Source organism: Lissotriton helveticus, chromosome 8 (assembly GCF_964261635.1).
Source record: "Lissotriton helveticus chromosome 8, aLisHel1.1, whole genome shotgun sequence".
Taxonomy (NCBI): domain Eukaryota; kingdom Metazoa; phylum Chordata; class Amphibia; order Caudata; family Salamandridae; genus Lissotriton; species Lissotriton helveticus.
Genome location: NC_136069.1, coordinates 1,452,438,992 through 1,452,462,106, shown reverse-complemented (window position 1 = coordinate 1,452,462,106; position 23,115 = coordinate 1,452,438,992). Strand labels below are relative to the sequence as shown.

Here is a 23,115-nt window from a genome sequence, read left to right as displayed (position 1 = left end):
TGCAAAGACACTTAAGAGCGAATTTAAAGACAAATAATGCAGCTTATATTCCCAGGCTACACTGTCCAGTACTTCAACTAGAAATTCCACCAAAAAAAAACACAAATAGTACAGCCTGCTCAGTTTCTCCCATAGAGAAACTTTCCTCTACCAGTAAAAGCCTCTGGAATGATAGAGAGGAAGGCATGGACAGAAAAGCCCCATAGGATGCCATTATGTGGCTTAAATAGGATACTGTGCCTTTAAGAGACCTTTCCAGAACTTCTCCCAGTATCCCAGAATGCACAGCAGGTCCCTCTTACTTTCAGTTCTTTTTGAAGGCGCAACACGCCAGACCTGTAGCATTCCTTACATGAACATCTCTCTCCACCGGGGAGGCGGGAGGGCGCTTATGACTATAAGATACCCCTACTACAGAACTGGAGTTACAGGACAGAAACTACTCCTTCTGTAGTAGGGGATCTCTGTGTATAGTCATAACCTAGTGAATAGAATGGCAAGCCCATCCCCACACCAAAGCGGCGGTGGAGAAAATAGAAATAACACCACTACTGTGCGAACAGATTTCACAGCGAAGCCTGCCCAACCTGAGCGTCTGCCCTGGCATCAGTGTCCAGGCAGTAATGCTTAGCAAAGGTATGGACCGACTTCCAAGTGGCCGCCTTGCAGATTTCTGCAATTGGAACATTACGGAGCAAAGCGGTCTTAGCAGCTTTGCCCCTAGTGGAATGAGCCTTAGGTTTACCCGCTAAGGTCTTATTAGCTTTTTGGTAACACAACTGTATGCAGGACACAATCCATCTAGAGATAGACTGCTTAGAGGTCGCAAGACCCGTCCTGACCGATCCATAATTGATAAACAAATGGTCCGACCTAAGAATATCCTTGGTTTTATCCAGATAAAATGTCAACTCCCTCCTAACATCCAGGGAATGTAACGACCTTTCCGCTGGAGATGAAGGATTCTGAAAAAACGTAGGCAAAGTTATGGTCTGGTTGACATGAAAATCAGAAATAACCTTGGGAAGAAATTTAGGGTGAGTACGCATAACAACCTTAGCAGCATGAAATACAGTATAAGGTTCATGGCAACACAACGCCTGAATTTCACTCACCCTGCGGGCCGATGTAATGGCCACGAGGAACGCCGCCTTCCAGGACAGGTGCAGCAACGAAGCCTTAAGAATAGGTTCAAAAGGCTCCTTCATCAATCTGGACAGCACCACATTCAATTCCCATGAAGGCGAAGGAAGCCTGACAGGAGGGAAAACTTTCTTCAAGCCTTTCAGAAAATCTTTGATCACAGGGATCTGGAAGAAGGAAGTCTGTGAAGGGCATTTCCTGTAGGCAGTCAATGCAGCAAGATGAACCTTAATGGAATGGACATTAAGGCCAGACTGCGCCAAATGTAGAAGGTAAGGAAGGATGACATCTTCCTTGCACGTCGTCGGATCATAGTTCTTGGACTTGCACCAGATACAGAACTTCTTCCACTTGTAAGCATAGGAAGTCCGAGTGGAAAGTCGCTTAGATTCCTTCAGTATGTCCATGCAATCTTCGGGCAGATTCAAATGGCCATATTGCACTATCTCAGGAGCCATGCCGCCGAACTCAAAGACGAGAGGTTGGGGTGCAACATCTGCCCCCCGAACTTCGTGAGAAGGTCCGGCCTGCACGGCAGCTGTACGTGAGGAAGGAGAGACCAGTGAAGCAGGTCCGTGAACCGCCACACTGCCTGGGCCATTCCGGGGCAATCAAGATCATCCTGCCCTGGACTGGGACAGTTTGACGAGCACTGCCGGAATCAGGGGAATGGGTGGAAAAGCGTACAGAAAGCTGTTCAACCGGTTGATCCATAGCGCATTCCCCAGCGTCCCCTGCTGGTAGTACCTGGAGGCGAAGTCTCGGCATTTGCTGTTTTCGGCGGTGGCGAACAGATCTACGTCTGGAGTTCCCCACCTTGCGAAGACTTCTCCTAGTACTTCGTCGTTTATGACCCATTCGTGGTTTTCCTGAATCAGTCTGCTCAGTGCGTCCGCCTGAACATTCTACACACCTGGCAGATGGGTAGCCGCTATCGTCAGTCCTCGGGCCAGAAGCCAATGCCAGATCGCCTGCGCCTCCTGCGACAGAGTGCGCGATCTCGAGCCCCCCTGTTTGTTGAGGTAATACATCGTGGTCGTATTGTCCGTCTGTACAAGCAGAGATTTGGTCTGAAAGGACGGAAGAAAGGCCTTCAGTGCCAAGTGAACAGCTCTGAGTTCCAGGAAATTGATGTGATACGTGGACTCCGTCGGGCACCAAGTTCCTTGTATCTGTAAGTCTCCGGAGTGCGCCCCCCAGCCGTGGAGAGATGCATCCGTCACGATAGTCTGTGTGGGAATGTCCTTGTGAAAGGGAACCCCTCTGAGGAGATTCTCCGCTGAACACCACCACTTCAGAGACTGAAGAATATGCAGAGACAGTCGTATCTTGTCGTCCCAAGATCCTTTCCTCTGATCCCACTGGTCCTCCAAGCACTCTTGCAACGGTCTCATGTGCAGTCGTGCGTGTGGCGTTAGGAAGGTACACAAGGCCATCGATCCCAGTAGAAAAGACACCATCCTCACTGTGGTGGATGGAGTGATTAGGAGAGACTGAGCCTTCCGAAGAAATGATAATCGTCGTTCCTCCGAAGGAGACACGCTTGCTGACAGCGTATTGATGGAGGCTCCCAAGTACTGTATGCACTGGACCGGAGTCGGGACAGACTTGGACATGTTGATGTGCAACCCCAGCTTGTTCAGGAGAACGCACGTCTTGTGGAAGTGTGCTTGCGCTTCCGAGAAGGAGGAGGCCTTGATCAACCAATCGTCCAGGTACGGGTAGACGAACACCTTGTTCTTCCTCAGGTGTGCTGCTACCACCGCCATGCACTTCGAGAATGTTCTCGGCGCAGACTTCAGTCCGAATGGCAGTACTGTGTATTGATAATGATTGGCGCCGACTTGGAATCGCAGGAACTTCCTGTGTTTGTGTGCAATGGGCACATGGAAGTATGCATCCTGTAGGTCTATGGCACACAGCCAGTCTCCCCGTTGTAGCTGAGGATAAATCTGATGCAACGACAGCATGCGAAACTTTTCTCTGCGAATCCACTTGTTTGCTTGTCGCAAATCCAGAATGGGCCTGAACTCGTTCTTGTCCTTTTTGCGAACCAGGAAGAACCAGGAGTACAGACCTCTTCCTCTTTGAGACAGAGGTACGTCTTTATCGCCCCTTTCCTCAACAGGATATCGGCCTCCGCCTAGAGCTCGCGCAGCTGAAACCGCGAGCTGACCGGAGGGATTGATGGAGGCGGGCTGGTGAAGCGAAGACTGTATCCATTGCAAACAATATTCAGCATCCACTTGTCCTGAGTAATATTTCTCCACTCTGCCAGAAAAAATTGAACGCTTCCCCCCACCGGAGTGGGTAACGGATGTAGGGGAAGTAAGTGCTCAGGGCCTAGACCCGGCCGGACCTCTAGTCGCTGGTGCCGACTGGTGGCCGCCTCTGCCTTTCTGGCGCCTCTGGAACGGTCAAAAAGCAGTAATGATGGGACCCCCTCTATAAATAAAATCGGGCCAGGGAACAGAGGGGAAAAGCAAGATACAATCAAAAGGAAGTTCCCTCGTTGGCCACAACTATTTTGACTACGTGTACATCATAAACTTAATGCAACAGGTGACAAATACACAACAATTTTTTGGGATTTTCCTTAACCAATATATATCTTTTTTATTTTTATCAAGTATAATTTATTCATAGCATTGCTTACATATATAAATTTTCATTGGAGAAAGAATACATATAAAATACAAAATTATTCACATGACATAATTACATCTATAATAATTAAATAATGCGTGCAAAAGAGAAATAATATACCATATAATACACAGTTGAAAAGAGAAGAAAGTGATTAAATAGCTATCTCTCTACCCCTGGCAAAACACAACTATTCAAAACACACATACTCATTCATACTAACGTTGCATACACATACACTACATGCGAAAAAAGGGGAGTCTGAGTACTCGGCAGCAGGGGAACCCTGCTGATTCGCAGGTCTCGGGAAACAAATATGAGACCCCGCACTCTGGTCTACGCGCGTTTCGGCGGCATGGACAGCCACCTTCCTCAGGACCTTTTTCCTCTTACATACACAGGAAACCAGGGGACCTAAAAAGTGCAAAGCAAAAATATTGTTGTCGGTAACGGTGTCACCACGTGGAACCAATTAAATTCTAAAACCACAGCTATATACAATTTAAAACTCATTGTTGACACTGGTGCTCGGAGTGAAATACCACTTAGTCACAAACTGCAAGGAACCCACTTGGTGTCACAAGCGTACAATATGTTAAATGAAATCGCTCGGAGCTCCAGCAACTACCCTCAAATCATGCTGGATCAGACTAAAAGCCGATCCGTCAGACTATTGCTTTACCTAAAGATCTAGCTCAAACAACCCCCTCTATAACGGACGCAAATACCTCCAAGTTAATTGTCCAGGTAAGTGTACTCACACTGTGATGCATCAAATGTTAAGATCAATGAAACCGGTAGATGAGGCCTTATTGGAGACAATATCGCAGTCTATCAAATCCCTAAGAAGAGAAAAGAAGAAGTCCTGCCAATCCACTGCATAAGTAAAAGAAAGGGTCCTCAGTCAGGATGCCCCACACCTAAGCTATAATACATTACCTCTATAGGGCTTGCAGGAGTTCCTATGGTAATTTGGAAGTGGCGCGAAGGTATAGTTCTTCAATGTGCGGAGTGTATCTTATAGACTGGTTGGAAATATTACATGTAAAAAAAGAAAAGAGAAAGAACAGAAAAGAGGATTAGATGAGAGTTACCCAACCGACTCCTCCGTACTCACTGGTGTAACCAGTAGATGTGGGCATGGCCACAATGTGAGGACCCACCTTACTTCCTACGTGTGGGGTAGCTCCACTGAGTCCCAATTCTTCTGTTTGTCGTTATTTCTTCCCCTGGACATATGCAAATATCTCCATCGAAAAGTCCAAAGCAAATCACAAATTCTTGCTACACTGGTTGCTAAAAAGATAAAGAATGGCTCTTTTTAAGACAGGATTGATCCTATATCCTTACAGGGAACTTTCTGTAGGTTATATAGGTCACATAAGTGAGAGAGACAACATGTCTCAACCCACCCCTCACATCTCAAGTGGGGCGTCCCTATTCTCTGGCGGGATAGGACTAAATGAAATACCTGCCCCGTGCACGCACCCAATGCAGACAATGTCGACAATATATACTGTGAGCAGTGTCCTATCTTCAAAGAGATGACCATTAGCGCCCATCGGCTTACTCCGTCTATCTACAAATACTGTTCCCATAGCTTAAACCAAGTATTACTAGTGCCCAGTTCCCGCTCTCCCGCTATTGCTGGTCCTCGTCAGTTCCCCGTAAGTAAAAATCACTGTATGATGGAAAATAAAAAACATACGCGGTGGCCTCCCTCGCCTCGTTTTACTGAACACGCACATTATAACCAGGTTCTCAGTTGGCTACTTACTTAAATTATGCACAAGGTGCGGCGCCACGGACGGAACCCCCACCGGTACTGATGGTTCCAAACAAGTGTGAGGAGCACCGGACCCGTAAAAATACCGGGTCAGACGATACGAAATCTCGCGATATCTCGCGAGTAAAATGGATCAAAGACGGACTTTTAACCACCTCCTAGGTGCGTGAGGTAAGAGCGAGAGATGACCAATGGGGTCGTGTGAAAAAAAGAAGACGGACTACCATTCAAGAATATGTATTTGGGTACACTCGATGCAACGGGTGCTGTTCATACGCCATGTTGGAAGGGTGGCACAAAGCCTGAAAGTCTACAAGACAGTCTCGCAGTATTACGTAAATGCAGGCACACCAATGTCATAAACGGACTCCCACAAAAGGCAAGAATGCCTACCTTCAAATACAGGGAAAGCATAGTGGGATCGGTACGGTTCCTAAAAACAAACAACGGACTCCCGTCGAGATAGATTACAAAGAAGGACCTCACGTCAGGAATATCTAACAGCCGCCATATTGGAGGGGTAAAGATATACCAGAAGAACTATGTCTTCTCCAATCATATTGGTGAAAAATACCAACCATTGTAAGATCTAAGAATAAATTCCTGAAGTTTCCACCTATTTGCCGAATATATTCAATCGAGGTGAGAATTCCCACATATGTCACGACACAGCCTATGAACAAAAGCCTAACATGGCGAAATGTCAGATATGTAAGTCTTGCACAACTTATACCTCTCACAGGTCATATAGGGTAAATCCAATACCCCGAATATGTAAAGGCCGGTAATTCCAACAAAACTCAATAGTATTCAGAGGATTGCCCCTTGCCTCCTAACCATTCTAATTTACTGGCAGCCCATATTAATGAATCCTGGGTCGACATACAGAGTACACAATAACCACTATCATATGTGGCCTGAAAGATGGACAGACATGTGCTCTACGTATCCTACTGTGTGACATACCAAGATATTTCCTCATTAAGACCGCCTCTCACACAGTCAAAATGGTATATCCAGAATGTTTCGCGTTTTTTACGCGTAATGTCTGCAGATTGCCCTGGTTTGAGTTGAACCTTTTCTAAGATCGTCCATTTAATGTCCTGCTCCTTATGTTTCATTTTAAGACAATGTTCAACTAGGGGTGCTGTTGTTTTCTCAGTCCTGATAGCAGATTTGTGTTCGCTAAAGCGTGTGCGAAATTCTCGGCCCGTTTCCCCTATGTAAGCCAGTCCACAGCTACAGAATAGAATGTAAATGACATTCTTACTCCGGCAGTTAGTCAGGTACCGTAGTTTGATCTTCTTGTCATTATATTCAACAATGTCAGACGTGATAGCAGAGTCGCAAGCGTGACATGATCCACATCTGTGGTTGCCTAAGACAGGTGGAAGTCCTGTGATGGTGCGTTGCACGCCTACATGAGTTTCTTTGGGTTGGCGTGTGTGAACTAATAAGTCCCGCAAGTTTTGATTCCTCCTATATGCTAGCAAGGGGAGGGGTAGGGCAGGAACCTGGTCATCAGTGTTTAGAATTCTCCAATTCTTGTTTATGACATTCCTAATCTTAAAATTCAAGGTTGAATGATTGATGACACAAGTTATTCGATTGTGTTCTGGACGTTTGGATCCCTGTAGTAGGGCTGCCCTATCGTAGTATTTGGCTCTTTTGAACGCATGTCGTACTAAACGATGGGGATAGCCTCGTTTGAGTAGTCTTTCCTTCAATTCATCTCCATGTTTGTGATACGATGCCATATCTGTACAATTACGGCGAATCCGTAAAAATTCTCCAAATGGTATGGATTCTCTTTGGCAATTTGGATGAAAGCTATCGAATTTTAAAATTGTATTTTTGGCCGTTGGCTTCCTAAAAAGGCTCACCTTCAAATATCCACTGTCACCCTCAATGCTAATGTCCAGAAAGTCCACCCTAAAGTTGTCGTGATTTACTGTGAATCTAAGATTAGGGTCACTAGCATTGAGCCACAGGACAAACGAGTCCAACTCATCAACTGTACCCTTCCAAACAAAAAAAATATCGTCTATAAATCGCCTCCAAACAAAAACATTTTCAAAAAAGGGTGCCAGTTCGTTGTAGATATTACACAATTCCCACTCGCCCATGAATGTATTAGCTACACTCGGGGCACAAGATGCTCCCATTGAGGTGCCCTTGATTTGTTTATAGAGTGCGCCATTGTACTCGAAAAAATTGTTCAAAAGAACAATTTCAAGACATTGTAAGATGAATGTGTCAGGGCGATTGTCTGGATATCTGTCAAGGAGGGTCGCCACCGCCTGCAACGCCCGACATTGAGGAATATTGGTGTAAAGTGCCTCAATGTCGAGCGTCACAAGGATATCAGTTCCAGAGTTGAATGGCAATCCTTCAATTTTATTAATGATATCGCCCGTATCACGGATGAACGAGGAATATTTCTGTGTGAGTGGACAAAGGAATTTATCCACATATTTGGAGAGGGATTCAGTACACGACCCAATTGTAGATATAATGGGTCGCATAGGGGGATCAGTTTCCGATTTATGGGATTTTGGTAAGCCATAGAGGGCAGACATAATGGGGCAAGACTTATTGAGAAATAATAATTCATTCTCACAGATGTGGCCCTCATTGAAGGCCTCCTGGGTTGTCTCCTGAATGAAAAGATTCAGTCTCTCTACTTCCCTTCTTTGTGCTGGTCTATAGTGATCTGTTCTGGCAAGCATTTCAGACATTTTCTGGTCATATAGATTTTTGTCAAATACCATCACCCCCCCACCTTTATCACAAGGTTTAATGATAATGGATGGGTCTGCCTTAAGTTTATTAAGTGAGGTGATTTCCATTTTGGACAGATTCGGTTTTGGTTTCTGGGGATTCTTGATAATGCGCTCTATATCTCGAAGAACATTTTGTTCAAAAATGCGTACCTCGGCCCCCACCATGTCTAGTGTGGGGGTGAAGGTAGAAGGTGGTTTGCACTTGGACAGATTGTCGTCCTCATCAATAGCCGGTCTATTCAGGAAAAACCTGTTCAGTCGCACCTTTCTAAAAAAGGCAAACAAGTCCTCATGTAGTTTGAATTTATTTAGCCATGTACTGGGCACAAATGAAAGGCCTCTACTAAGTACCTGGATATCTTCTGATGTCAAATTTTTCGAGGAAAGATTATATATAGGTAAATTCTCCCTGTCCAAGTCACGTGTGGCGACCGAACCATCTACCACCAGTATTGTTGGTTGCGGGTCCTGACATACTGTTGAGGAGGTTGAGGGCTCATCTGATGTTGTGCCCCTTGGTCCTGCCACCTGACATTCCTCCCTCGAAATTGGCCCCGGGGTAAAAAACCACGTCCATGAAATGGTCGTTGGTTCATTCTTCCCCGGAATGGTCTCGAATTGTACTGTCCTGCACTTGGGTCCTGGTAGTTATCCCCATCTGACCCTGAAGAACCTGAATCTGAGAAGTTGGTATATCTTTTTTGTTGGTGACCATCAAAGTTAGAATTATAGTTACCTGATGTTGTCTGTTGATAATGGTTAGGGTTAAGATAGGGATAAATTTTCTCCTTCGTAAACCATCTAATATCTTTACGCAACTTCTCTGTCTTTTTATTGGTAAGATAGGTGTCAAAATCTTTCATTTCAGATTGGATCTTATCTAAGCAGCTCTTGGCTTCCTCCACAGAGTTAGATGTATTAAGTTTTGCTTCCAATTCGTCAATGTCTCTCTGCAGGGCAGATGCTACATCCTTGGCAGTTTCAATGATGAGCATCATCCAATCCCTGGAGCAGCGGTTTGAAATCAGTGACCACCGCTCCAGGAATTTTCTGATCTCCACAAAGAGGGCAGGAGCATTCCGTACCCTCAATCCCGAGGGAATGACTCCAGCTTTGAGGTACTCAAACATGTAAAATGCATGGGACTCTATGCGCTTGAGTTTCTTGCGCATATTCAATAAATTTTGCCACTCGCTATTATCGAGTTGATGAGCTGGTTGGGGGCCTGTGTCCCCTGTAACTCTACCCATAAGGGAGTTGAAGTCATCATCTGAAAACCCAAATGTATCCATTAGTGTAAAATGTCTATCTAATTGTCCAGAAGTGCTGAGAAAGTACTATATGTTACCAGTTGTCCAGAGAAATGATCCCTGCAAGACACAATTATCCGACAGAGTATAGGGGTAACCAGAGACTAACCTTGTGCACCAGTCCTAGCAGGATCATATAAGCCGCAAGTCACAAGCGAGCAGGTGTCAACAAGTCCTGTATAAAGATAGTATAATTTAAAAAAAGGAACAAAAATGAATATCCCTAATGGATATGTGAATGATTAGAAAAATTATTCTTTATGAACAACCCCTATCCCACGGTTAAAAAACCGCGAATGCCAAAAAGCAGTAATGATGGGACCCCCTCTATAAATAAAATCGGGCCAGGGAACAGAGGGGAAAAGCAAGATACAATCAAAAGGAAGTTCCCTCGTTGGCCACAACTATTTTGACTACGTGTACATCATAAACTTAATGCAACAGGTGACAAATACACAACAATTTTTTTGGATTTTCCTTAACCAATATATATCTTTTTTATTTTTATCAAGTATAATTTATTCATAGCATTGCTTACATATATAAATTTTCATTGGAGAAAGAATACATATAAAATACAAAATTATTCACATGACATAATTACATCTATAATAATTAAATAATGCGTGCAAAAGAGAAATAATATACCATATATAACGGTCTTCTGAACTGCTGCTACTGCTGCTGTTGTTGCTGCTGTCCTGAAGACTGGCCACGCCCTCTGCCCTGTCCACCGAACCGTCTCTGGAACGGGTGGTACGACTTTTTGTTATCCTTGGGTATTTCCAAACCCACAGCCATGAGCGTTTCGGCCTCTGCCTTCATGCGGGCCATTTCGTCATCCGCATGTTTTCCAAATAAGGTTTCGCCAGAGAATGGTAGATTGGCCACCCTTTGTTGTGCGTCAGGTTTTAGCGACATGAGGTGGAGCCAGGCGAGTCTTCGCTGGTTAATCCCATGGCAGAAACCATGCGCCGCCAGCAGGGAAGAGTCGGCTGCAGCACTGATGACCTGATTCGCCACCAACATCCCCTCATTCAACACCTCTTGGAAATCTTCTCTCTTATCACGCGGCAGATGTTCCACAAACTGCTGTAGAGATTCCCAGAGGGCTCGGTCATACCGCCCCAACAAGGCGGTGGCACTCGCAGCCTTCATGGAAGTCGCCGATGTCCCACAAACCTTTCTCCCAGACGAATCCAGCCACCTAGATTCCTTATCTGGTGGAACTGTGGAAGACGGAGTGGTGGCATGCTGTTTACGAGCTGCCGTCACAATCACAGAGTCTGGAGGGGGTTCCACCCTTAGAAAAGCCGGATCCGAGTCGGGAGCCCGGTATTTTTTCTGCAGTCTCGAGGGGGCCGCCTTAGTCACCGCCGGGGTGAGAAAAAGGTCCACGACCGGATCTTCCAGGCCCGGTACCAGCGGTAGTAATGGCCGAGACAGATGCTTCTGGTGTAGCATCTCGAAGATCACAGATGTCTTGGGCGGGGGCACCGTCAACGAGATGCCCAATTTTGCTGCACCTCGTAAAAGGACGTCCTGGAAAGACACCAGATCATCAATCGGGGAAACCCTTGTTTCCGGTGATTCCGACAAAGTCGGAGAATAGTCCCTGGTCCCTGAAGACCTTGTCCGCGAACGAGACCTGTGCCTCCTGTGGCGCCGTCTCGACCGCGTGGATGACCTGTTGCGCGATCGTTCCCTCCTCCTGGAACGTGATCGCGATCTCCCAGTACGTAGGCGCTCCGCAGGCTTCCGCGGAGGCGTCTTCCGTGGCCTATCCTGGGGTTTAGGTTTTGGGGTCCCCTTAGGTGGCGTAGGGAGCGGAGGCAGTGACACCGACCTCGGTGGAAGGACAGGAGGTATCTCCGACCGAGGAGCGGGCCCATGAGGCGGAACCGTTGGCGGTGGTTGCCTCGCGGGAGGAAACGGAGGTAGCGGAGGATTGATGGGAGGATCCTCCTTAGGAAGAGGCGGGGGCGTCTTCGGCCGAGGTGGTGTATAAACCACCGAGTACACCGAGCCCGGTGACTTCTTCCGGGGAGGGGACTGCGAACCAGCCCCTCCAGTATGTGAGCGACGCCTCCGGCGTCCTTCACCAGACCCAGTGTGACTTTTTGGCGCCAGAACTCCTTCTACGCCGCTTGGGAGAGGCGGAAAGTCTCAGAGACGCCGATCTCTTTCTTCTCGACGTCGAGCGTCGCTTTTCCGGCGTCGAACGTCGACCCCGCGTTGAACGCCGCCTCCTCGACGTCGAGTGCTTCCTCGTCGACGTCGAACGTCGCCACCGCGACGACGAACGGTCAGTCCTCGACGACTAGCGTCGACGACTCCTCTGCGCCGACCGTTTTCTCGCAGTCCTCAACGTCGAGGATCCCCTCGACGCCGACCGTCTGCTCGACGGCGACCCACGGTGTCGCTTCGACGGCGAGCGCCGGTGCTTGTCGGTCCTTCTTCGACGTCGATGGCTCGACGCTGACGTCGAAGACGCCGTCGGCGGTGATCTCGACGGTGGCCTACCTAGGCCTTTCGACGTCGATCTTCCACGCTGTCTCGACCCGGAGCCCCGGGGAGATGGGGAACACACCGTCGTCATCCCTCTCGACGTCGTCGTCGATGCAATCGACGTCGACGGAGACCGGGACCGTTTGCTGGGCTTCCTGCCTCTGGGGAGCCCCCCAGAGGCCTCAGCAGAGGCAGAGGGAAACTTCCCAGCCTGCCCAGACCCACCTGCAGCCTGCAGTCGTCTCTCCTCTAGGCCTTGAAGCCTAATCTTCAGCCTGTCCCTCAGGGTCCTTGTTGAAAAGGTCTGGCAGATGTCACATTCTTCAGGGACATGTGCTTCAGGGAGACAGAGTATGCAGACGTCGTGTGGATCAGTCTTGGCATCCTTCCTTCCACATGCTGGGTACTTGTCGAATAGAGCAGGCATTTTAGGGCCCTAAAAAGCCTGAACAAATACACAGGAGTGAAGGGAAACACCAAGTACACAGCTGAAAACACTTTTAAAGCCAAAGGTGCACAAAAATCCAATAAACCCTTGAAAAAGGGAGAGCTCAATGCACCAGGGTCCTGTTAGCAGGAGCCGGAAAAAAGAACTGAAAGTAAGAGGGACCTGCTGTGCATTCTGGGATACTGGAAGAAGTTCTGGAAAGTTCTTTTAAAGGCAGAGTATCCTATTTAAGCCACATAATGGCAGCCTATGGGGCTTGTCTGTCCATGCCTTCCTCTCTATCATTCCAGTGGCTTTTACTGGTAGAGGCAAGTTTCTTTATGGGAGAAACTGGGCAGGCTGTGCTATTTGTGGTTTTTTTTGGTGGAATTTCTAGTTGAAGTACTGGACAGTGTAGCCTGTGAATATAGGCTGCATTATTTGTCTTTAAATTCTCTCAAGTGTCTTCGCAGTTCTGCAATCTTCTGACAACTTAAGAGATTATTTTTGATTGCCAGGGTCCACGCACATGGGCGGGGCTATTCACTAGATTATGACTATACACAGAGATCCCCTACTACAGAATGAAGGATTTTCGCCGTCGTCGTCGACGTACCTGAAGATGTCACCGTCGACGAGCAGGATTTCTTATCAGACTTCGAATCCTGAGGTAGAGAACAAGGTTTTTTAAAACCTTTTGGTTTCCCAGCAGGTGAAGAGATAACAGAAGACCCTTCTGAGAAGAAACCACATCACAAATCAATCCCACTTTCTTCTTTGCACCTCGGTGAGGAGATTTTCGGGGACTAGACCTACCAGACCTATCAGAGGCCTTTTGAGAGGTCTTAGAAGGAGGCTCAGTAGATGTTGAAGGGGAAGACCTACCCCTCTTTTTAGATCTCCTTGAAGAGGAAGCCGAAGAGGAATCTTCACTGTCGCTGGAAATGACCTCCTTTCTAGACTTCATCTTTTGTAGCCATGTCAGAAGTCTTCCTTCTCTGTTCCTCAATGTTTTAGTAGAGAAGGTCCTGGAGATCTTACATTCCGTAGCTTTGTGGTCCGGGTACAAGCAATAAATACAATCTGTATGCTTGTCATCCACATACAGTCGCTTCTTTGAGCAGGTAGCACAAGCCTTGAACAAGGCTTTCTTCTCTTTATCCGACATCTTTGTTGAAAAATAAGGTTGTTTTTGATACTGTAGAAAGAAAAAACTGAGCAGAGCTCAGAGGAGACTCCCTTAGCACAACGTGCGGTAGAAAATCTGAGGCTCCGAGGCTCTGTCAGCAAGGTTCTATGGGGTGAGCTATTCTGATTGGTAGTTACAACTTTTTTGGTCTCTTTTACAAAAAGAGGCGGATAGGCTACAAAATGAAATGAGGCCTAGGTTTCTCTTTTGTACCTACTGCTATGGTATTTTCTATTTACGGAGGCTCCCATTCCGATGACGGAGGAATGATACAAAGCATGGGAATATATGAAAGTTCCAATACTGGGGCAACGGGAATATCTAAATCGGATCGGCGCAATCCTGACGACTGGTTGCGGTGACGTACTCTTAGCCAGCACCGAAGACCAGTGACCATTGCCACAAAATGTAAATACGGCAGGCGGACAGTTGTCATCTTGACGGAGTACATGGGACCCCCGCTGCGGAGGGACAACAATAATACAGCCAAGATCTAAATCAGGCCCCACGTCCTTATCCATAAGAGACTACAGATGATCACCTTGGAACCCTTCGATTGGGCAATGAAATCCACAGATACAGATCAATCCATGCTCCCTTTGACACTACTTCTGAAAAGTTGGGCCAACTTCTACAAGCTTAAAAGCAGCCATATCACTGGTGTCTTGCTACACATGTAAGGCATTTCAAGCCAGGGCCCATATGGCCTTGAACATCCTCAAACCTAATCTAAAACACTCAAAAAATGTCTCACTTCTTAAGAGATGGCAGAAAAGTGGCTTGGCATTGGGTGCCTGAATTAACAGACTTTCTTGAGGATGAGAAGAGAAAAACTGACCGACAGGGCTTAGAAACCTCTCTCTCACAGAGTCACTTTAGACTTCTACAAGGCTTCACTGGAGGGTAATGGGCCTACACAATTTATTTATTTATTTATTTATTTATTATAAAGTTTTGTATAGCGCGAACAAGACCCGTAGGTATCAGAGCGCTTAACATGAGGTAGTAAAAGGAAACACGGTTACATATGTATACGTCGTTAGCAAGCAATCGCAAGCAATCGCAGTGAGGTAGATGACATACGGAGAAGCGTGGCTCAGTGGTTAGAGGCGGCATACCCGGAAGCTGAGATCAGCCGTGGACCAGGGTTCGATTCCCCACCTTGGCGGGTCTCGGGCTCAAAAATTCCACGGACTCGACAATTCTCGCTCCGGTGCCTACTCGACTCACGGGGTCACACTCTGCGACTCTGGGCAATAGCTTGCTTAATCTCCACTACGGCCCCTCGCGGCGGGATGCCTGGCTTTCACCTTGTGAATACCCTGCCGGGGTATCTCACAGGGGAATACCAGGACGGGTTCCCTAAGCAAGCGCCTTGAGACCCCTGGGTGATTCGTGCGCTATATAAATCGAAATACATTTACATTTACATATAAATTCGTAACACATGTGACGTTAGCAAAAGTAAGTAAGCTATGATTAAATAAAATACAAGACATGTATATATAACAAATATGAGGTAGCACGGTATAGGTTCATGTATGAGGTAGCACTGTATAGGTTCATGAAAGATATTGTTCTTCTGTTCAATCCAATCTCCATTCCTGTTGACTTTGGGTTGTTCCCATATCCTAGGATACATATTCCATTATAGTATTGTCTGAGCCTCCTATTTTGATAGCGTACATGAGCTGTACTAAGGCAGTATTATAGCAGATCCAAGATCAGTGATCTTCATTAAGTAATGTATCTATTCATCAGCAGGCTCTTCACTTCCCGTTTGAATGTTACCAGATTCTGGATCTTCCTGATGTTTGGAGGGAGTGAGTTCCATATTCTGGGGGCCGCTCCTGAGAACGCTCTGTCATAAGTTTTTTTCTTTCGGAAGAATGCTGGTCGTAGTAGCAGCTCCCCAGCACTCCTAGATGTTCGGTTGCCACCGGACAACTGAATTTTCTTTGTAAGATATCTTGGGGTGTTGTCGTGTAATGCTTTATGTGTGATACATGCTAACTTCATTTGGATTCTTGCTTCATATGGTAGCCAGTTTAATGCTTTCAGGTGTGGGGATATATGGTCATATTTCCTAGTTCCGGTGATAAGTCTTGCTGCAGCGTTAAGGCAGGCTTTCAATGGTCCTGTGGACATTTTTGGTAATCCAGCCAAGGTGGTGCACCCATATTCAATCCTCGAGATAACTAAGGATTGGATTGCCAATTTGAGGTCTGACTCTGTGATGAAAGGTTTCAATTTTCTTAGGTAGTTCAAGTGAAATCGGGCATTTTTCGCCATTGAGTTAATGTGGGCTTTCATGTCTAGATTCTCATCTAAGATGATTCCTAGTGATTTGGCTGAGTTGACAAGGGTAGGGGTACAGTTTAGCGCAGTCACGACTTTCATCCATTCCATTATTTCTATATTCCTCTTTGGTGGAGAGATTAATAGGAACTCTGTTTTATGTGCATTCAGCTTCAGGTGGTTTGCCATTAACCATTGAAGTGTCATTTTTAGTGTCTCATTCATTAATTCCAATTCTTTTATGGATCCAATCTTTACGTATATTTGCGTGTCGTCTGCATACATGTGATAGGATATTTGAGATTTTTGTAGAATTTCTGTGAGTGGCTCGACGTATAGGTTAAACAGATCTGGGGATAATGTCGATCCTTGAGGGACTCCAATTGTGGTAGGGCACGGAGGGGAGATTGATTGGTTAACCAGGAAGCGCTGTGTTCTGTTCTGTAAAAAGGACTCGAACCATTTCAGCACTGTTCCTGATATTCCCATCCTGTCCCGTAGCCTGGCCTGTAATGCTTCATGATTTACCGTATCAAATGCCGATGACAAGTCCAGGAGAATCAGTAAGCATGCTTGATTTTGGTCAAGGGCCTGTAATGCGTCATCAGTAATGTGGAGAATCGCTGTTTCAGTGCTGTGCCCTGCTCTGAATCCTGATTGGCATTCATCTAACAAGGAGAATTTGTTGATGTGTTGGCACAATTGGTTCTGCACACATTTCTCAGTCAACTTGGCCAGTAAAGGGATGTTGGTCACTGGGCGAAAGTTATTTGGATCTGATGTATCTGCTGTGGGTTTTTTGATTATGGGAACGACTTGACCTGTTTTTAGGCAGTCTGGAAGGATCCCTTGTGACAGTGACGCATTTATTATTTCGGTCCATATTGGAATCAAGATGTGATTGATTTCTTTTACGCATTTTGCAGGTAGAGGGTCTTGGTGGTGGTTGTTAGGTTTGATTCCTGAGAGCGTCTTGGCAATCGTGTGTTGGTCGTACAGTTCAAATGTTTCCCAGCTCGCCTTGTTTTTAGCCTTAGTGCAAACTGTTGTAGAGTTGGCATCGTTAGTAGCCCAAGGTTCGTTGGGAAGATTTAATGCCGAATTTTTAAGCTCTATTTCGAGTGCTTTGGCCTTTTCCATGAAAAATGTGGAGAAATCATCACAGCTTAGAGATGTTTTTGAATGTTCTTGCACTGTTTTGGCTAGTTTGTTTGATTGCTCCTTTAGGATTTCAAATAGTTTTCGTGGCCTGTTTTTGGCATTATCCAGTTCTTCTCTTATAAATTCCTTTTTTGAGTTGATGATTTTTTTATTATATTGTTTCCTTGTTTTTCTGAGGGCTTCCAGTTCCGGAGTTGATGGGTGTTGCCTCCATTTTCTTTCGGCCATTCTCAATTTGCGTCTATCTTCATTTAGTCCTTCGTTAAACCACGGGTTTTTTGTCTTTTCTGAGATTCGTTTCAATTTTAGTGGCATGGTGGTATTAACGATATTTTCGACAGTTGTTATGTAATGTTCCGTCAGTTCGTTAACTGTTTCCATATCGTTGGGTGGCTTTAAGTCTCTTTCACAGCTTTTGACCAGTAGTTCCATATTTGTTTCTTTTGTGTCTCGAGTCCATTTTTTGGTCTTGACAGGTTGCCTGGTTCTACCTTTTCTCGTTGCAGGTATCATGAAAGTTATGGCGTGATGATCCGACCAGTCACATGGAGTTATGGAGTGGATTGTAGCAGCTTTGTTTCTTGAGATTATCCAGTCTAACGTCCCTCCTTTCGAATGTGTGGGCAGTGTGCACGCTTGAGTGAGGTTTAGTTCAGTGAGGAAACCTTTAAGCATGTTGACCAGTTTGTCATTGCAGTTCTCCCAATGCAGGTTGAAGTCGCCTAGGAATATGTTATTGGCAGCGTCATTCGAGTTGGCTGTTATGATCTCCATTAACTCTGCTATAAACTTTGTGTTATCTCCTGGTGGGTGGTAGAAAGTATGCAGGTTGCACCATTGAGTGTTGGATGATCTTATGTTAAGACCAAGATACTCACATGATTCCAGCGGGTCGGCCTGAATTTGTTTAACCTCTATGTCAGATCGATGAATGCATGCTATCCCTCCCCCTAGCTTTCCGTGTCTATCCAGTCTGAGAACGTTGAATTGCGGTGGTATCAATAGATCCATGGTTGGGGATGAGGATTCCGTAAGCCAAGTTTCTGTAAGGATTGCCAGGTCGATGTCCTTGTTGAGGATGAGGTCCGCTATGTCCGATGCATGTTTGGTAGCTGACCGGCAGTTGAGTAATAGACAGGATAGGTGTTTTTCTTTTTTACTGGCGATCACATTTTCCGCTTCGTTTGGTGTTAGCTGTATGTGCTGTAGATTGTGGGGGTTGGAAGTTCTCTCGTTTTTCCTCGCTGTTCTGTTAGCGTCTAGCGGGACTGTTTGGATTCTCTCTTCCTCCTTGTGGTCCGATAGGTCATATGTTCGGATTAAGGCCAACGTTTCCTCTTTAGATAGTGACTTCGCCCTGTCTGGTCGGTTGTCTCTCTGTATTAAACGCATGTTCGCCTCGATGCTCTTTCTGTGTGAGGACATTACAATGTCAACAAATCTGTTTGTTCCTTTCTCCACTGAAGGGAGTGGACTCTCCAAGTTCTCTGATGTGTTTATCAACACATTTCTTATGGAGGCTGACAGCTCCAAGGGCATAAACTAGTGTTTGTGGATCTCTATTTGAAGATCATTCTCTAAAGATGCACAGGCAAAGTGCATGCACTTGATTATCGTGCACCACTAGGGACATAAGCTCTCTCTCCCATGCCCTTCTGCAGTTTACAGATCAAATAGTGGAGGAAGGGGAGGTGGGGGGCTCCTGCATCGTTGCTAAAGAGGACAAAAAATTAAGATTACCTGGCAACAGACCTTTTAAGTCAAGGTATGTGAAGCTAGGGTCTAAGTTAAAGTCCCAGCTGACTTTGAGGCTGAGGACATCCACCACTGTGATGTAACCGACATCATGGAGAGCAATCAGGCTGTTTGTTGAGATTGTGAAGCTCCATTACAGACACACGCAAAGCCTGTTTCAAAGACAGCTGCGGCACAGATAAAATGAAGCATGGAATGGAAGCACAATCAGCTTCATGTATCTAAGAGACTAATTATGAGTTTGAAGTACCACTGCAACCACCATGAATCCATACTCCCTCTGAGGTGCAGCAGCGGTGTGAGACCGCAATATACTGGCAGTGCCGCTGCGGCATCACCAAACATATTACCAGCTTTCTTACATCCACCCTTTACCATGGCAGTGAGCCTGCCATGAAAAGGGTGGAAGTGAGGAAACTAAGGGGCCCTAAAGGGCACCCTGTTGCCTCTGGGCCAGGGGATGCATGCGAGGGAGCACAAGGTGCCCCCCTCCCCCAGTCTGCATGCACTTCCAGTTCCTGCACAGCATGGACTTTATAGTCCATGCCGTGCAGGAACGTGCTTTAATACTCCCATTGTGGTGCCTTTCTAAGGCTCAGATATGAGCCTTTGAAAGTCACCGCCACAGGACCGCAAAAGCACCGCCCGCCAGACAACAAATGAATTCATAATCTGGCAGATGACGTGCAGGAGAGTTTGGAGGTGTGGTAGCATGGCATAACAAGGATTCTCAAACAGAAATATTCTACTCTAGGAACTATCTTACAGGGTAAACAACCCCAAAGCACTTTCCTGCTATGGTAATATAAAAGATTCCATGTAAAAAAATTGTAGACTACAACACAGTATAACGACAATAGACTCTAGGAAGGACCATTGACTTTGCTTTCAAAAATGCTTTTCATGATAAGTCAGGCCTACTGCCTTTAAACAGATCAGGATAATAGCTTTGATCAATTGCTTGCCAGTATAACTACCAGAGAACTGCTGCATTCAGCAAAAGCTTTTCCACAAGGCAAAAACCGCAACACAAGCACACAGTCCCTCTCTTTGGTACTAGTGATTACTGTTGATCACGGGCAATGGTTTCCTTTCCACTTCTCTGAAAACACTGTTGATCAAGTTCTAATAGCAATATAGTTCTATGTACTCACAGTTCTGCATTCATCACACATTATTGTGCTACTGAGTTCACCACCAAATATTCGATCCACAAAGTTGGGAATGGCTCTTCTCTTTTCATATTCTAAAAGCAATTACAAAACATGAGAAACTTATCTTTTACAATGCCATTGTAAAAGGACGTGTCAACTTCAACAGTCACCTTTATACACGGCAAACAATAAAATGTGTTCATGCTTTCACAATTACCTAGCACAATTACAGAAATGCTTTGTTACAGCTATTATGTTCATATACTTCACTACAAACTGAATAATCAAAATAGATCAATATATTTCAGCAAAAATATTTTCAGTTATAATGCTCTATGCTAGATGGGATGTTATCTCATGATAAATTATTTTAAAGTACAGTTGACTACATTGTCCACTTTTGATTTTCTAGTGCGTTAATTTGTCACAATGTGCGATGAGTTCATGCTAAAATAAAATAAAGGCAACAAAAGGTCTTTTACGTCAAAACAATTTGCCTTATCTAACTGAGGCACCAAATGAGGTAGCTAAGCTTTGTGCCTATAGACAACGGTATACAGGCTAGTCAGAAGTTGCAAAGGTACAGCAATTGTTTACTGTAAGTCAAGTTCATAAGTTAGGTGAAGGTTTTGTTGTTTTTTTTTCAAATGTTCTGTTGATTCAACATTTTGCTCAGGTAAAGAACATAGAATTATTGAGCATTACAATGAGAAGGTTGTATTGAACTGCTTTTCTCCTATGCTGGATGCTGTAGTGATTCTTATTTTATTTTATTTTTTTAGACCAACGGTCCCAGATTTTATTTAATTTCACAAGTAATAAGCCAGTAGATCATACAATGTCATATAAACGACAATCATTACCCAGTCAGTAACATTTTCGACATGTTGGTCACATATAGGTGAAAATAAACAGTAGCCAGGGAAGATGCATTAGTCCGCAATTGTCAGTTCCAGGAGAAATCTTGGGTTGCAGTGCCTGCAGCGTTCAGCACTGCAGAAGGACCAAGGTGGTTATGTTAGCCAACAGCGATTATTCTAGGCTGTGTTCCCTGGTTGGCACGGATGATGTTAAAGACAGGAATCACATCCCACATTGCCATATGAGCCACAGGGCTACAGTCTTGTGATCGTGGCAGTGTTCAAGAAACATTGTAGAAAGGGTATTTTTTTTGTATTTTGTACATGTATTTATATAGCGCAAATCACCGACACGGTATCTAAGCGCTTGCTTAGGGAACCCGTCGGGGCGGGGAAGGTTAACATCATCGTGAGTACAGCAGAAACAAGCTAACTGCCAATCAAGAGAAACAATGGGGAAATAACGAAGATAGGAGCGAAAACACTTCAACAACAATCGGACTAGTGTTAGCGTGTATAGTAGTGTATCAGTGACCCTAACGGCGTGTGCGACGCCAAATCTGGACTGTGCGGGGGTGGGGGTGGGAGTGGCCGTGGATTGAGGATTGCTGTGGCCATATGGCGGTAAGAGGGAATGATAGCAAGTAGACTTTGTTGGGCGTTACCCCAACGGCTGCTGGGGGGGGGAGGGGGGAGGGGGGGGGAGCCGCACGCCGGGGTGGGGGGCGACTGGTCTATCACTGGTCCGCAACGAAGCGGTCATGCAATACCAGCCTGGGTACAAGCCTGATGGTATGCAGTCAGGGTAGTGTCCCACCCTTGGGCAATTGGGTACATACGGAGGCCTGCCGTCTCTTCCCTGTGTAAAGTCACACTCTCTGCGCTAGCCCAGTTGGCAAATGAGCGACGCCAGTCTGCAGGTCGCGGGGGGGCAGTATTCTTCCAGCGTTTCGTGATGAGCCGCTTAGCCGTAATAAGCCCCAGGTCCCAGAAACGTGCCTGTAGTTTGGTCTGCTTGGTTCTCTTGTAGAGTCCCAGTAGGCACACTTCCCATGTCTTGGGAAGGGTATCGCCCGTGGCCGCCGCCAACGTGTCAGTGACCGCCGACCAGTACATGGTGAGGTGAGTGCAACTCCAGAGTGCGTGTAGCAGACCCGAGTTCAGGAGTCCGCACCTGGGACACGCCGAAGAGGCGAGGCCAAAGTAACGATTCAGTTTGTCCGGGGATAAATACGCACGGTGTATTATGTAATATTGGATGATCTTAAATCTCGCATTACGGGGAATGTTCCTTGCGCCAGCCAGTACTGCGGCCCACTGTTTGTCCGTCCATTCGCTACCTCGGTCGGCCGTCCATTTCTCTCTCAGTCGTTGAGAGGAGAATTGAGTATGATAGTGTAGCGCCTGTGCCAGCCAGTGCACCAGATGGGAACCATCGCCCATTACATGTAGGTACTGTATGAGCATATGTGTGGTCGGTTCATGAGTCAGGTCTCCCCATGTCTCCGTCAGCACTCGGAGAAGCCTCGCGTGCGTCAGAAACTGTCCCGCCGGCAGACCTGTGTCGGCGGTCAGAGTCTCGAAGGACAGTAGCTCCCCGTCACTATACAAGTCACCTAGACTGTCCAGGTCTGTCGCAGTCCAACTGCGTAGCACGGGTGAAGATAGCACGCCATTCCCCCAGGGGGCCCCCAGCAGCGGTAGGTTCGGGGCATATGGCACTGTGCTTTTGGTGAGTCTTAGGCTTCGCATAAAGCACTGCCTTGCGACAGCTAAATGGACCTGGTTGGGAGGCCGGCCCCGCGTCAGGGGGTGGAAGAGCGTCAGCACCTGAGTTGGGGACAAGGTAGTGTCCTCCGTGGCCGTGTCCATCAGGTTCTTGCCACTCAGCCAATAGGCAACCCACTGCAGCTGGGCCGCTAGGTAATATAGTTCCTGATTGGGAACCGCCAGGCCTCCAGATTCCGTGGCCGCAAAGAGGGTCCTCAATGCCACCCGGGGGCGCCCTTTATTCCAGATAAGGCGCCTGGTGAGGGCTTCCAACCCCTTGAATATGCGTGTCGGCACATACACCGGAAGGTTAGCATAAAAGTAG

General features: G+C 46.3%; 1 protein-coding gene across 2 annotated transcripts in view; it reads right to left on the bottom strand.

Moving 5' to 3' along the window:
- USP16 (ubiquitin specific peptidase 16) overlaps positions 1 to 23,115 on the bottom strand; it is a 385,832-nt gene that overhangs the window by 181,013 nt on the left and 181,704 nt on the right. For both annotated transcript variants that reach the window (XM_078658388.1, XM_078658387.1), the window contains exon 11: positions 20,161 to 20,252. In XM_078658388.1, coding sequence (XP_078514514.1) covers positions 20,161 to 20,252 — 92 coding nt within the window. The remainder of the gene's footprint in view (positions 1 to 20,160; positions 20,253 to 23,115) is intronic.